This window comes from Rhinopithecus bieti, unplaced genomic scaffold, assembly GCF_001698545.2.
Source record: "Rhinopithecus bieti isolate Rb0 unplaced genomic scaffold, ASM169854v2 scaffold_5216, whole genome shotgun sequence".
Classification (NCBI taxonomy): domain Eukaryota; kingdom Metazoa; phylum Chordata; class Mammalia; order Primates; family Cercopithecidae; genus Rhinopithecus; species Rhinopithecus bieti.
In genome coordinates this window covers 446,778-460,925 of record NW_016805021.1, presented here as the reverse complement: position 1 = coordinate 460,925, position 14,148 = coordinate 446,778, and the positions used below count along the sequence as shown (strand labels likewise).

The 14,148-nt window shown below is 38.0% G+C and overlaps 1 protein-coding gene across 1 annotated transcript in view; it reads left to right on the top strand.

The window, feature by feature from the left end:
* Positions 1-14,148, top strand: part of DMGDH (dimethylglycine dehydrogenase) — a 75,137-nt gene that overhangs the window by 12,469 nt on the left and 48,520 nt on the right. Inside the window, 3 exon segments of the mRNA XM_017870902.1 lie at positions 5,083-5,181; positions 6,663-6,827; positions 9,462-9,666. Of these exon segments, the coding sequence (XP_017726391.1) occupies positions 5,083-5,181; positions 6,663-6,827; positions 9,462-9,666 (469 nt within the window).

The following is a 14,148-nucleotide window of genomic DNA, read 5'->3' as shown; positions in this document are numbered from 1 at the left end:
TCCAATTAAAAATTTTTTTTTTTTTTTTTTTTTTTGAGACAGTCTCGCTCTGTTGCCAGGCTGAAGTACAGTGGTGTGATCTCAGCTCACGGCAACCTCTGCCTCCCAGGTTCAAGAGATTCTCCTGCCTCGGCCTCCCGAGTAGCTGGGACTACAGGTGCGTACCACCATACCCAGCTAATTTTGTATTTTAGCAGAGACGAAGTTTTAGCATGTTGGCCAGGATGGTCTCAATCTCTTGACCTCACGATCTGCCCTCCTCGGCCTCCCAAAGTGCTGGGATTACAGGTGTGAGCCACCGTGCCCAGCTGATACTAGGAATTTTAACACAGAGATATTTGTGGAGTAGATCTGAGAATAAGGAAGGTTGCAGAGCCAGCTAACAGGGGCAGACTATAAAATAAAGGCAGTTTCCCTGAAACATGATATGTGCTCCATGAGAGAAGTGACTAAAGAGTGTGGGAATTAAATGCTTGGAGAGGAAAGTACGCCTGCAAAGTGAATCTTCTAAATGGAATCACAAAACCATAAGGTTTTAACAAGACTGCTTTGTCAGCTCATGATACACCTAATAGTATAGAGCATTTCATGTGGATGCAGGGAAACAAGAGAGGATGGAGTAAGAAGGAGGTTTGGAGCTCGGGATCCCCAGGAGGGGCTGCCCCTTGGGATGGCACCAAAGCAGATGTTTGGAGAGCTGAGGACTAAAGATTCAGGATGAACCATTTGGGGTGTAGGAGGCAATATAAGAACTTTCCATTTGTTTTGTCTGCAAATATAAGAAATAATTTAAGCTTTACTGATACTTATCAATAGCCCTCACATTTGATGTGGACGATGTGTTGCGTATGATTTCAAGGTTGACTACGCGGGAGGTTGGCACTTCCTGGTGGGAGTGTCCTCATTCTTTCTCTTGTCTTCCGTGTACCATGACATAGTGCAGATTTCATGCTCTAGGATATCACCGCTGTGATTAGCTTTATAGAAACAGGGCTTTAAAATAATATAATGTCTGATGAAAGGGAGAGGGGTGAACTTTAGAGTGTTGTATTACATAGAGGTTTGCTGGTTATCCACTAGCAGTAGCTAAAAGAGTTGTGAATGCAAATGGCTGCCAGTCATTTCTACATAGCAGATTATATATTAAAAAAATAGTGCAGCCTGTCCCTTCACAGCAAAAGTGATGCTTTGAGTAAGTGAGAAATAATTGCCTTTTGCAAATAGTCCTGTTGGGAAGAGAGCATTTTGAAAAGGGATGTTTGGAAATGTTGGTATTATTATTAGGTTTTCTGCCCCACAATGATATGTATCACATAGAAAACTCTCATATATGTGAGAAATACATTTTAGCCCATTTCAAATTTTTTCTAAATGAGGAGTTTCAATAGGATTTGTTCCTATTTACTTAAAATACAAAAAATGCGATACCTTCCAACTAGTTTGTAACAACTGGCAGACACGAGAACATGAAATGTCATAGTCAAATGTGAAGAGAAACCTTCATATGAGTGTTGACTGAGGCGGAGGAAGGGGTGTCAGCATGCAGAGACCCAGCCAGTCGTGCCCTTCTCTCACTTGGGTCTGTGCATCACTGAGCGGTGTCTTCTGCAGCTATACAGCCATTAAAAGCAGTCTCAAAATAATGTAAAGCCAGAACCAGGCTTTCACATTGCTGTCTTACAAATGTTAATGTAGCACAGATATTCTAATAATGACATGTGTTAATCACATAGCTCTTGCTATAGTGTTCTTAATAAGCTTCATATGCAAAACTTTTCTACACAATATATAAAATAAAAGTGTTTTGAGTACTTCACTTATTCTAAGTTGTTTTTTTGTGTTTATGATCTCTATTAATATTTAGTATCACATGTAAGGAAAGAAATACACGTATTTTAGTGGTTATGTTCAAAACTTTGTACTGGGTGTAAATGTATGAGTGAAAGATTTGGAGCCACTGGAATATAGGTTGGTTTGACATCGGTCACTGGACTTTTGAGGTAGTTGAGGCTCATGAGATGGGGAGGGTTGTTAAAGAGATAGGGGAAGTACTAGTTAGCATCCATTATGCTATCCATTATTTAGCATCCAGTGGTGAATTTTCTAACTCCATCATTCCTTTTATACTAATTAATTGTCAGTCTAAGGAAGAGCTTTACATTCTCCTCTATTTATTTATTTATTTATCTCAATGAAGATTTATAAATTCTTAATTTATTTAAAGGGTTGTATTCTTAATGATTACATCTCTGTTTCATCTTCCCTTCCTTATCTTCCCCACCAACTGCAATCACTGTTTCCAAACGATAGCTAAACTCCTTTCCCATGACGTCCGTGACCTTTCTAGTATCTTCTCTTTCCCGAGTTTCACAGCTACTATGTGTCTGGGACTCAATCATTTACCCGTGATTTAATTGTTTCATGTATGAAACTTTCATAACCTCAATCAGACTATAAAATCCTGAGTGATAAGAATAATGTTTTCTCCTTCTTTCAGACTTCTCATTTAATATGTCCTTGTTGAAGTCACAGAAGAGAAAACATTGTGCCATCTTCATATTCAAGTCTGGCACTTAAATTAAAAGATATCATGTGTGATGTCACTTTCAAATAACTTAAATAGAAGCACTAATATGGGTAGCCCCAAATTTTAAACAGATTTTAAAAGCCAATATATAAAAGAAAGGGTATAAAATTAAATAATTTTATGTCTGAGTGAAAAAATTGAGTCCATATCTTATTTCTGACTATCGCAGCAGCAAGGAAAAGAAGGTAGTGTGAATTGTTTAGTAGAACTGGGTATACCGTTGCAGTAAGGGAGACTAACTTTTCCTTGACAACGAATTTCTAAAAGAATTTGTTACCTACACCAAGTACATTGGGCTAAATGTCTTCAGTAAGAGTTTTGAAAATGAACCAATGTGACCTTTTCAAGTGAAAGAGAATTAACTTAAAATTTCTGGGGTGAGGGAGAAGAGGATTGTGTCATGTAGATAGATAATTTTCCAGTGGTCTAGCTTAACCTAGGTATGAAGCTTAGAGGATCTTGAGGAGTGGATGGTGATCAATACCCTAGGCTAGTGCTTGTGATGACCAGATTTCTCAACTGACAATATATATTGCCAGTTTTATATAGGACATATATATAGGACATATGTTGAAGACAAAATGGGGTCACCAGCAGATACCTGAAGGCCTGGGATTCTCTATTATTGAACCAGGAAAGTTTGCATGCACACTGGATACCAACATGTTAAAGCAGCAGGGCATGTTTGGCCGTGAAGTTTAAGAGCTTGGCTTACAGATGCATTGTAATGGAATCCCTTCTCTGCTTCCACATGGAGCTGTGCTACTGGATGACCTGTAAGCTGGGCCAGGATTTTCTAAAAAAAAAATATATATATATGAGATACGCTTTATATAATACTCTATACTTATTTCCTTCATCTAGTATGTACCAGTACTATTTACTACAGTTGTATATATATATATATCAGCCATGGGTATGTCCAGATGCTTGAACAAGTACTGGATGGAAGCCCCAGGATTTTGGTTATAAAGGATGATTGACAAACTTTAATGGAGTATTTGAGTGCAGGAGGATCAGATGCTCACCACTACCATAGAAGTACCTTATCAATACTCATAAGTAGATTTTACTGTGAACAGATTGTGTTCTGATGAGCTTTCCAGAATAAATTAGCTGCCCAGTGAGGCCCCAGACACTCGAGTGAAACTGCTTCATATAATTGCTTAGAATTCTTTGTCTGGATTCCACATTACATCTGCCAGATTTGAGAAAAGGGGGTTTTAGTGTAGCTAATGTTTAGATACTTTTTTCTCTGAGAATAATCAATCAATATTATTCAACAAAGATTTTCAGTGTACCACCTATGTGCTCATCAAACAGGTTAAGCTTTGACAAAAGTCTATTCACCTATTCATCAGGCTCTAGTGATAAGGAATTTTCTAGTTCTTAAATTTTACAATTTCAGGAAAGGGCCAGGAGGGCTGCTCCATTTAAGAGAAGGGTGGAGGCTGGATCAAAGAAGATCCTATGCTAGTCCATGGTCCTTCTGCTTAAGGGAACACACACATGGTTTTCCGGCTTGAGTCCACATTGTATGCCATTCACACATTACTTTTTTTGTTGTTGTTTTTTGAGACAGAGTCTCACTCTGTGACCCAGGCTGGAGTACAATGGCGTGATCTTGGCTCACTGCAACCTCTGCCTCCCAGGTTCAAGTAATTCTCCTGCCTCAGCCTCCCAAGTAGCTGGGATTGCAGGCACGCACCACCATGCCTGGCTAATTTTTTGTATCTTTAGTAGAGATGGGGTTTCTCCATGTTGGCCAGGCTCATCTTGAACTCCTGACCTCAGGTAATCCACCCACCTAAGCCTCCCAAAGTGCTGGGATTACAGGCGTGAGCCACTGCACCTGGCCTCCCCAACACTTTTATTGATTGATTGATTGATTGATTGAGATGGAGTTTCGCTCTTTTGCCCAGGCTGGAGTGCAGTGGCATGATCTTGGCTCACTGCAACCTCTGCCTTTTAGTTTCAAGCAATTCTGCTGCCTCAGCCTCCTGAGTAGCTGGGATTATAGGCTCCCGTCACCATGCACAACTAATTTTTGTATTTTTAATAGAGACAGGGTTTCACCATGTTGGCCAGGCTGGTCTCAAACTCCTGACCTCGTGATCTGCCCATCTTGGCCTCCCAACATACTTTTCTATATAGTCATATATAGGACTATATAGCATACAGTCCTAAACCTTCCATCTAAATCATCCCATTTCTGAATCTCTGTACAATGCTCTCCATGTTAGCTTTTAGGGACTTAACATGTATGTTTGTTGGCTGGCTCTCACCTTACTCACGTAGTTCACATTGCTTCTTAAAACCTGTCATGAGTCTTATGCTCTGGTGTGCTCAAACTGGTGCTGATGTGTTCTCATTCCAAAGGACTGGCTGGTGCTTCTCAGTTTCTTTCCAGCATTAAATTATTGCTTTACACATAAACTGTCAACTTTTGAGAATGTTAATTTTTTTCAGTATTTTGTTTCCTCTCTGCTTTTAAGGCAGGTTTAACAACTTACTTTCATCCTGGAATAAACTTGAAGAAAATACATTATGATAGCATCAAACTTTATGAGAAACTGGAAGAAGAAACTGGGCAGGTAAAGGCATTTAACTTGAATCTGTTATGTCGGCCTCTCAGAAACATGTAAGATTTCTGAAGGATTTTGATGCATCATTGTGTATGACTGTGTGAAGTGCCTGATGTAGTAGAGGAATATGATGAGAGCTTAAGGTAAGAACCTCTAGAGTTTCCTTTAAAATCAACTTAATTTCTCAAAGTGTATTATTCATGTCATGAACCGTTCTTTATTTTTTAAATGAAGAAAGAATAAAAAGCAGCTTTCAAACATATCTTTAGCCAGTTACTATATCTAGAAACTAAGAAATCGGAGTCTTTCAGCAATTGCATTGCTAAGGATCTGACAATGGAATGTACCAGATTGTTGCGTGCCTTTGAACAGTACTTCATTAAAAGCTCCTCACTTTCATGTTTATCCCTTCTCATATTTGCTCATACTCTCAAAATAAAATGGCAGGCAAAATAATATCCATAGGCTAAGACTGAGTTCTGCTCAAATTTTCCATGTCACTTCCCTTGCCTAAACCATCCAATGGCTCCCCACAGTCTACTGGACAAAGCCAAAGGATTAGCATGGCCTTAGGAACATGACCTTTGTCAACTGACCTCTGCCTGCTGTCCCAACAGTTTCTTTTGCCACTCTTCCCTCTGCTTATCTGCTTCAGCTACTCTCAATAACATATAGTTTTGGAATGCGCTGAGCTCTCTCAAATCACGGCTTTTTGTTTGTGTTGTGTTTTGTTCTGTTTTCTGCTGCTTCCTCTGAAACAACATACCCCCTGGCCCCATCTTCAGCATCCACCTTCCCCCGGGTAACCCCCTTTGAGAAGCCTTCCTTGACTTTTCCTGCCTGCTAGGCAGGTCAAAGCTGGAGGTCCCATCTCTTGGTTCTCAGAGCATTTGTGCACACTTCTCTTATAACTTGAATCTCTCTCTATTGTAATTATTGATTTACTTGTTGATCCTCCCAAAAGTAACTTGAGGGCAAGGGCTATATCTTTTATCTCTGTAACTGAGTGTTTGGCAAACTGAAGGACTTTAATAAATGTTAAATGAATGTTTAATTCAATTCAGACAATCTAAGCATTGTAACATTTTGATTCTACGTAACCTCTCCTTAAATTTTTTGTCTTTCTCTTTTTCATACAGTTTTTTTTCACTCTGTACGTTAATACTCGTTCCATGCTACTATGATTTTGCATTTAGCTGTCTGTCTTCAACTGTGGGGTGTAAATGCCACTTAGGCAGAGTCTTTACCTTTCTTGTTCACTCCGACATCTATGGGGCTTAGAATGGTGCCTGGCACCGAAGAGGCACTTAGTAAATATGGTAATTGCTGAATAAGTGTCTTTTAATAAGATGCAAATATTTTAATAGTTATTTCTTTTGCTCATAATAAATCTTTTTGTACAGCTGCATTTTTATTATACTGGAGCAGAACCATGTTTGAGTACCAAATAATGACTCATTTATATGTTTTTATTGGAATTATTGTCACAGGTGGTGGGATTCCATCAGCCAGGTAGTATCAGACTTGCTACCACCCCTGTAAGGGTAGATGAATTTAAATATCAAATGACTCGGACTGGCTGGCATGCAACAGAACAGTATATCATTGAACCTGAAAAAATTCAAGAGATGTTCCCTTTACTCAACATGAATAAGGTATTTATCTTAAAGGCATTTTTACCATTTGTTGACTTAAGTAAAATTAGAAAAGTTATTAAGAAGTTAACTAAAACAGAAAACTTTGCATATACATTTTAAATGTGGCAAAATCATGTGATTAATTTTGGAATTTGGGTAATTTACAAGGTGGGCTGTTATATACAGTAAATGATATATAAAAAGGTAATGATAAATCTTGTTTTTCACCTATGACAATTGATTAAACATTTTCAATACCTTTCCATTATTGTGTTCCCCAGATCTAAGGGTTTCCATACACAAATCTTCTGTTTGAGAACACAGGGAGAATGATAACCTGATATGATAAATGTCTAGAAAGACTGTGGTATTAAAATGTTTTAAAAATCAAATTAAGAAATGCCATGGTACATTGCTTTACAAATATCACCTAGCTTATAGCTGTACTCTCCTTACAGACTCTGTGCCAGGTACAGATCTAGATTTATACCGCATTTGCCTGAGATAATCTACTTGACATGAAATTTAGTGTTTTTTCCTACTGGGTAATAATTCCTTTTGAATAATAATAACAATGACTAACACTTACTATAGCACGTATTTATGTACCAGTTAGTATGCTAAGTCCTTACATGCATAATTTCATGTAATCGTCACAATAATAGTATGAGGCAGGCCAGAGGCCATGGCTCACTCCTGTAATCCCAGCATGTGGGAAGGCCAAGGTGGGGGCATTGCTTGAGGCCAGGAGTTCAAGATCAGCCTAGGCAACATACTGAGACCTCGTCTCTACAAACTCACACACACACACAAAATTAGCCGACTGTGGGGTAGTAGGACTCCATCTGTAGTCCTAGCTACTTGGGAGGCTGAGGCAAGAGGATCTCTTGAGCCTAGGAGTTTGAGGTTATAGTGAGCTATGATTACATTACTTTACTCCAGCCTAGGGAATGAAGTGACAGCCTGTCTCTAAAATTTAAAAAATAAAAATAAAAAAATTCTATCTATATCTGTGTTATGTGGTATATATTATTGTTAAACAAGAAATTTTAGCTTAGACAGTTTACATAGTGAATCCAAGCTCATTCACTGGAAAGAGCTGGAGTGGAGATTTGAACCCAGGCTCTCTGACTCCCTTGCATTATACATACTGCCCAAGTGTATTAGATGGGGCTGTTGGGGAAACACATGCTTATTTCCCTGCTGGTGACCACTGCAGTGGTTCCAGTCTCTGAAGGTTCATATCATTGACCTGGGCGCTAGGGTTGTTGGCCTTTGCGAGTCTTCACAGGCTGCTGGCACTCCCTTGTCTGTAGTTGTGTGTGATACCAGTGTGATGGCAGATTGGTGTTGCACTACATTGTCTGCATTGAAATTTTACCTCCACTACCAGTAAGGATATACTTATATTTGTTTATATGTCAATCTTGAATGCTTTGCTGGAACTCCTCACTATCATGAATTTTTCTCAAGGGCATTCATTAAGCAATGGGAATATCTGTGAAGGGTATTCTCTGCATCTGGGAGAGGGTACCAAACCAAATGGATGTGGAATCACTACAATGAGGTCATATCCATTATAAAACACCTGTGTGACATTTGAAAGTCTTTAGAAATGTGAATTCCCTTAAAATAGAAAGTCCTTTGTACAAGACCTATAATAAATGAAAGGATTGAATTCGTAATCAAAAACTTCCCATGAAGAAAACCCCAGGCCTGGATGACTTCACTAGTTAATTTTACCAGATATTTAGAGAAGACTTAATACCAATCTCTCTCAACCTCTTCCAAAATAGAAGAAAAGTGAATGCCTCTCAACTCATTCTATGAGGCCAGTATTGTCCTGATAAAAAAATCAGACAAACTCATCCCCCCAAAAAGAAAGACTGGTATCCATTTTGAACATAGATACAAAAATCTTCAACAAAATACTAGCAAACTGAATTCAGCAACATATAAAACAGATTATACAGTATGACCAAATGGAATGTATTCCAGGAATGCAGGGTTGGTTTAGCATCTAAAAATTAATCAGTGGAACAATACTACATTAATAGAATAAAGGACAAACTACACAATTATGTCAATAGATACAGAAAAGACATTTGACAAAAGCTCCTTGCTTGTATTTGGTGCTCAGCCAATTTTTGTTGAATAGATGAGACCTGTATATAATATTTCACTGATCATTCTATGAACCTATCCCATCTGAGTTTCATTCTTCTTTGTTCTCCCCACAGTACCTTGCCTGAAGGCCTAAAACAAAGTAGATATTCAATGATTAATTGCTGAATTATTGAATCAAACATAAATTTCCTGACACCAGATATATTATTTAACATGTAATTTATTAACAGTATTAAACAATTAAATATAAATTATAATTGATATATAAATTGGAATTAGATTTGGCTTCAAATGTCAGAAACCAAAATAAGGTGTAAACAAGAAAGAGGTTTATTTCTCTTTCTTTTCAGCAGTCCAGGACTTGAATGGTGGCTTTTTCATGAAGTCTTCAGGGATCCAGTTACTTTCCAGATCAAGAAACAATTTTAATGTCCAGTTTTACTAAACGTTTGCTAGCAGGATGTATTTTTACTGAGTAATAAGTATATATTTGTTTGTATATTGACTCTGCTATGATTGATTTAGGTTTTAGCTGGATTGTATAATCCTGGAGATGGTCACATTGATCCTTATTCTCTAACTATGGCCCTGGCTGCTGGGGCTAGGAAATATGGTGCCCTTTTAAAATATCCTGCACCAGTAACTTCTCTGAAAGCCAGGTCAGATGGAACATGGGACGTTGAAACACCACAGGGGTCTATGAGAGCAAATAGAATTGTGAATGCTGCAGGTAAGCATATCGTTTTTTTTTGAAATTTCTATTTTTTTAAGTGCCAAAGAAAGAAGATATTTAGCCATAATGTTTCATACTATGGATGTTGTCATGAAGCACTGTGATGCTCCCAAATTAAACATTTTGTCTGTTTCTAAGTGACAAAGCCCTCCCTCCATCACTTTGCTCTTGGTGGATGTGCTAACACTCTGTCCTTGGTTATCCATAAAAAGTTGCTTATTTCCTCCATTCTGCATTTTATTTTGCTCCAGATTGTGTTTTTCCAAATTATGCTGCTTTTCCTTCCTGTGTTCACTGTTTCTGTATATGAATAACCAAATTCTAGTGTTGAAGTTCATAAGCATCCTTTTGTGTCCAGTTTGCTTTTTAGGGCAGATTTGATCATTTGGGTTCTATCTCATCCATTTCTGATGACTTTTGACTCTAGTTGAAAAAGTTTTTAAACCCTTTTCCTTCTAGAACATTATTAAACATATTTTATAATCTTCTCTTTTGGTTGTTCTGTTACAGTTTGGACTCAGAGTAGTGAAGCCAAAAGGGATATTTGGGATAATCCAACAACACACTCATTTTCATTTGCAGAGGCAAAGTCTAAAAGGGTCATGTTACTTGGCCAAGTGGCCACTGATTGTTATGTCAGAGCCAGGACTGGCATCTGGCCTTTTGATTCTTGAGTTAATACACTTTCGAATAGGTGGATTGCATGTCAAGTCATTTTGAACTATCACACATGCAAAATAAATTATAGTGAAAATACTTGTGCATTCTAAACTGGGATAATAGTTTATATTTTCCTATGGTTTATAATGTTTACTTTAAAACCTAAAATAAGCATGAGGCAGTGACTGATTTTCTTTGAGAATGAAAATAATCTTTATTATTTATCTGATCAAATGATATCCCATGAGGACAAGCCAGAAACCCATACCCTTATGATTCTTTTCTCTGTATTGTAACTTTTGAGAGATATATATATATATACATAAAATATGTTATATATATATTTTTTGAGATGAAGTTTTGCTCTTGTCCCCCAGGCTGGAGCGCAATGGTGCAATCTCAGCTCACTGCAACCTCCACCTCCCGGTTTCAAGTGATTCTCCTGTCTCAGCCTCCTGAGTGGCAGGGATTACAGGCACCTGCCCCATGCCCGGCTAATTTTGTATTTTAGTAGAGACGGGGTTTCAGCATGTTGCCCAGGCTGGTCTCAAACTCCTGACCTCAGGTGATTCACCTGCCTCTGCCTCCAAAAGTGCTGGGATTACAGGCATGAGCCACAGTGTCCAGCCAATTGATATAATTTTTTAACAAAGCATTTTTGGTGGTCCTAGAGACAAAGTCATGTCTTCAATATTTAAGTCTAAATTAGTTATTTCCAAATTATCTTACCCATGCCTCCTATTTGAAAAGCAATAAAATATCATGCTTTCTTTAATATAATTTGAAATTTGCAATAATATAAAATAACTTGCCTAAAAAGTAAGAGCAGTGGTATAATACAACATTGCATTGTTTTTGAGCCTCACTTTCCCTCCAGTCTCCATCTGACACTATACTCTCTTAATGCCCTTAGGAATCTCTGGTCTAAATTCTGTCAGAAAACTTAAGGCAATGAAATAATTCTGACTTTTTTCTAAGTAGCGAGGATTCTTTGTAATTTTGCAACTTTTTCTATAGTCTCATGAATTCAGGCCCTAAAAACATTTGACTGTTTTCATCATGATAGCAAATACTAAAGTAACATACTGAGACTTCCACATCCAGCACCTGTGGCAGACATTGCTAATCAATCACTACACTCATTTCAGATGGGCTTGGACAAAGCCCCACCATTTTTCTCAACACAGTACTTTAGGCAATCATACATTCCTGATTGATATTTTGAGAAATAACATAGAAGACCTTAATTTAACACATTTATCCATTGTTTTCCTAAAATGGATCAACATACATACATAATGAGTTGTCATTGTAATACTTTTTTTTTCTAAACCACATACTGTAACAAATAAGGAATCACTGAAGAGGAAGACTGAATGATCTCCAAAGAGATCTGACCTAAACCCATAACACTAGTTACCAGATGAAGCTTTCTCTGCAGCTGTGAAATCTTGTGGGGTGATGGGGTGCAGGAGGGCAGGGAAAGGAGGTCCTTGAGAACAGCTGTCTCATGCTGGCCTGGAAAACAAGTCCCTGGAATTAGGACAGAGTGGCCCTGCATGGAGTGGTAATGTCTCCCTCTTTCCTTTGTTCTTATGCTTTTTGCCTAGCCACTTCTACTCCCTTTTCCTAGTAACTCCAGGCAGCTCCTTGCTGAAACTTGTGGGAAGTAACTTATCTCAATTCTTTATCTCATTCAGATCAGACCTCTGCTCCCTAATCTTTTTTTTTTTTTTTTTCTTTTTCTCTTCCATCTCTTTTCTTCCACTGGGTAAAAGTTACCAAGAAAATCTAACTGATTACATATTAGCAGTCCACAGGAGGTGTGGAGGGGTGTGTGTGTGTGTGTGTGTGTGTGTGTGTGTGTGTGTGTTTAATTATCTGTAAGTCTGTTTTCAAAAAATCTTTATTTAAAGCATAGAAGATCCCCCAAAGGGTAAGCCTCAGTAATTGGGAACAAAAGTTTGGATATGCTCCCTTCTGGAACTGAAGCTAACAAAGATCAATTTTATGAATAAAAGCAACCATCTGCAGTAGGCATCATGTTATAATAAAATGAGTGGAGAGTGTGTGGCTGGTGGAGTGTTTCTCACAGTTTCTCAGTGACCAGAGTATCTCCCAAATTCGGGCAAGGCCCTCAGACCAGCACTGAAATCTGATTCAAGGAACCAGGATATGGACTTAGAAATACAACCAAAGTGAAAAAGAGGTAAAGGCTGCTGGGTCTGCAGGGTATCCATAAAAAGAAAAGTCTAAGAGTAAAAATTTGTCAGCTGATGTGTTTCTGGCATTGTCCATGGCAGTGGTGCTCTGTGGCCCAGAGACATAGACATTGCCAACTGAGTGACTTGGGTAAGTTACTTATGTGTAAAATGGGCATAATATCCCCCATCTTGAAAAGTTATTATGGGCAGTAAATAAGCTAATAATGTCAAGTACCCAGCACAGGGCTCACCAGGTAGAAAGCAGTAAAAAAATTAGGTAATTATTATGATCATTGCAATTATTTCCTTCATATTCCATGCCCTAGTCTGGGAGACACTAGCATCAGGTTATGATAGCTTCTTGGTACCAGATTTAAGACTGCTCAACTGCTTTGTTTTCCAATTTACTAGCAGAGTGGGTGTAGAATCCAGCACTGATTCTGCTGATAAGTTGACTTCCCAAAGAGCTTGGTTATCAAACTAGTGTGCATAAGAATCACCTTGGGAAGTTTCCCAAGCTTCAAAAAGATTCTAATTCAGGTGGTCTGGGTAGGTTCTCAGAAGCTGCATTTTAAATAACTCCTCCAGGTGCTATACTGTCTGTACTAGATGATCTGCAAGAAAATCTTTAAAGAAACACTATTGTGTAGGTGTTTCTACAGGAGACAGAATATAATGACTGTATTCTGAGCTAGCAGAACTGGGGAAGTTTCTGATGCTTCCGACCTCTTGATGGGCAGTAGTCTAACTTGCCTTTAGTTACCGAAGCTTTCCAAATTGGCTTCACTCTACCCTTTCACTCAGGTGCAGCTCAGGGACGCGGGCGGGTACCAGTTATTATGATGCAGGCTTTTTCTCCACGTGGTGTTGAACGTTTCTCTTGACCTCATTTCCAATTGACTCATTAAATCTGAGATAACTTTGTAAACTTTACTTAAGAGTTTTCCTAACATGGCAAATCAGAAATGTGATTGGGTTATGCTCACATGAAGTTCAGTGTTCAGCCAAAAAGACTTGCTTAATTGTGTCTGATACTCTGCATTAAAGCATGAGGCCATCATTGTCATCATATAAACCATCTAGTAGACGTAAACTTGTCCGTGAACCTTCAGCCTGCATTTTAACCTCATTTTATTAATCACTGCATTTTAAAAAATGGAAGCCCTTTCCAGTAGTCATTTTTAATTGACTCTTCGCTTCAGTTGTTTTTCAGGTGATAATGATAGATTTTAGAATGAATCTTCTACACTTGTCTCTCTTCCCTTGGACTTAGTGGGTGAGTGATCAGGCAGGAGTTGAAGTGTAACTCTAGCTAGATTTAGGTTAATTTGACGTATAGAAGAAGAGAATGCTAAAGACACCAGCCCCATAGATGTCTATGGGTAAAACAGCTTGCTATGGGATTTGAAGTAATATAGTGATATGATACTTCTATATACATTTCTAGTTTATATTAATGATGAATTGCATTAATAAGCAAGCAATTGGACTCAAATTCATAAATATGTTTGAATAGGACAGAATTTATTTTTTCAATTTATGTTTTTAATTGAAACAAATATATTGAGGATATTGTAGCAGTTTGAATTGCTAGGCTAAATATTTTGATTTTTGT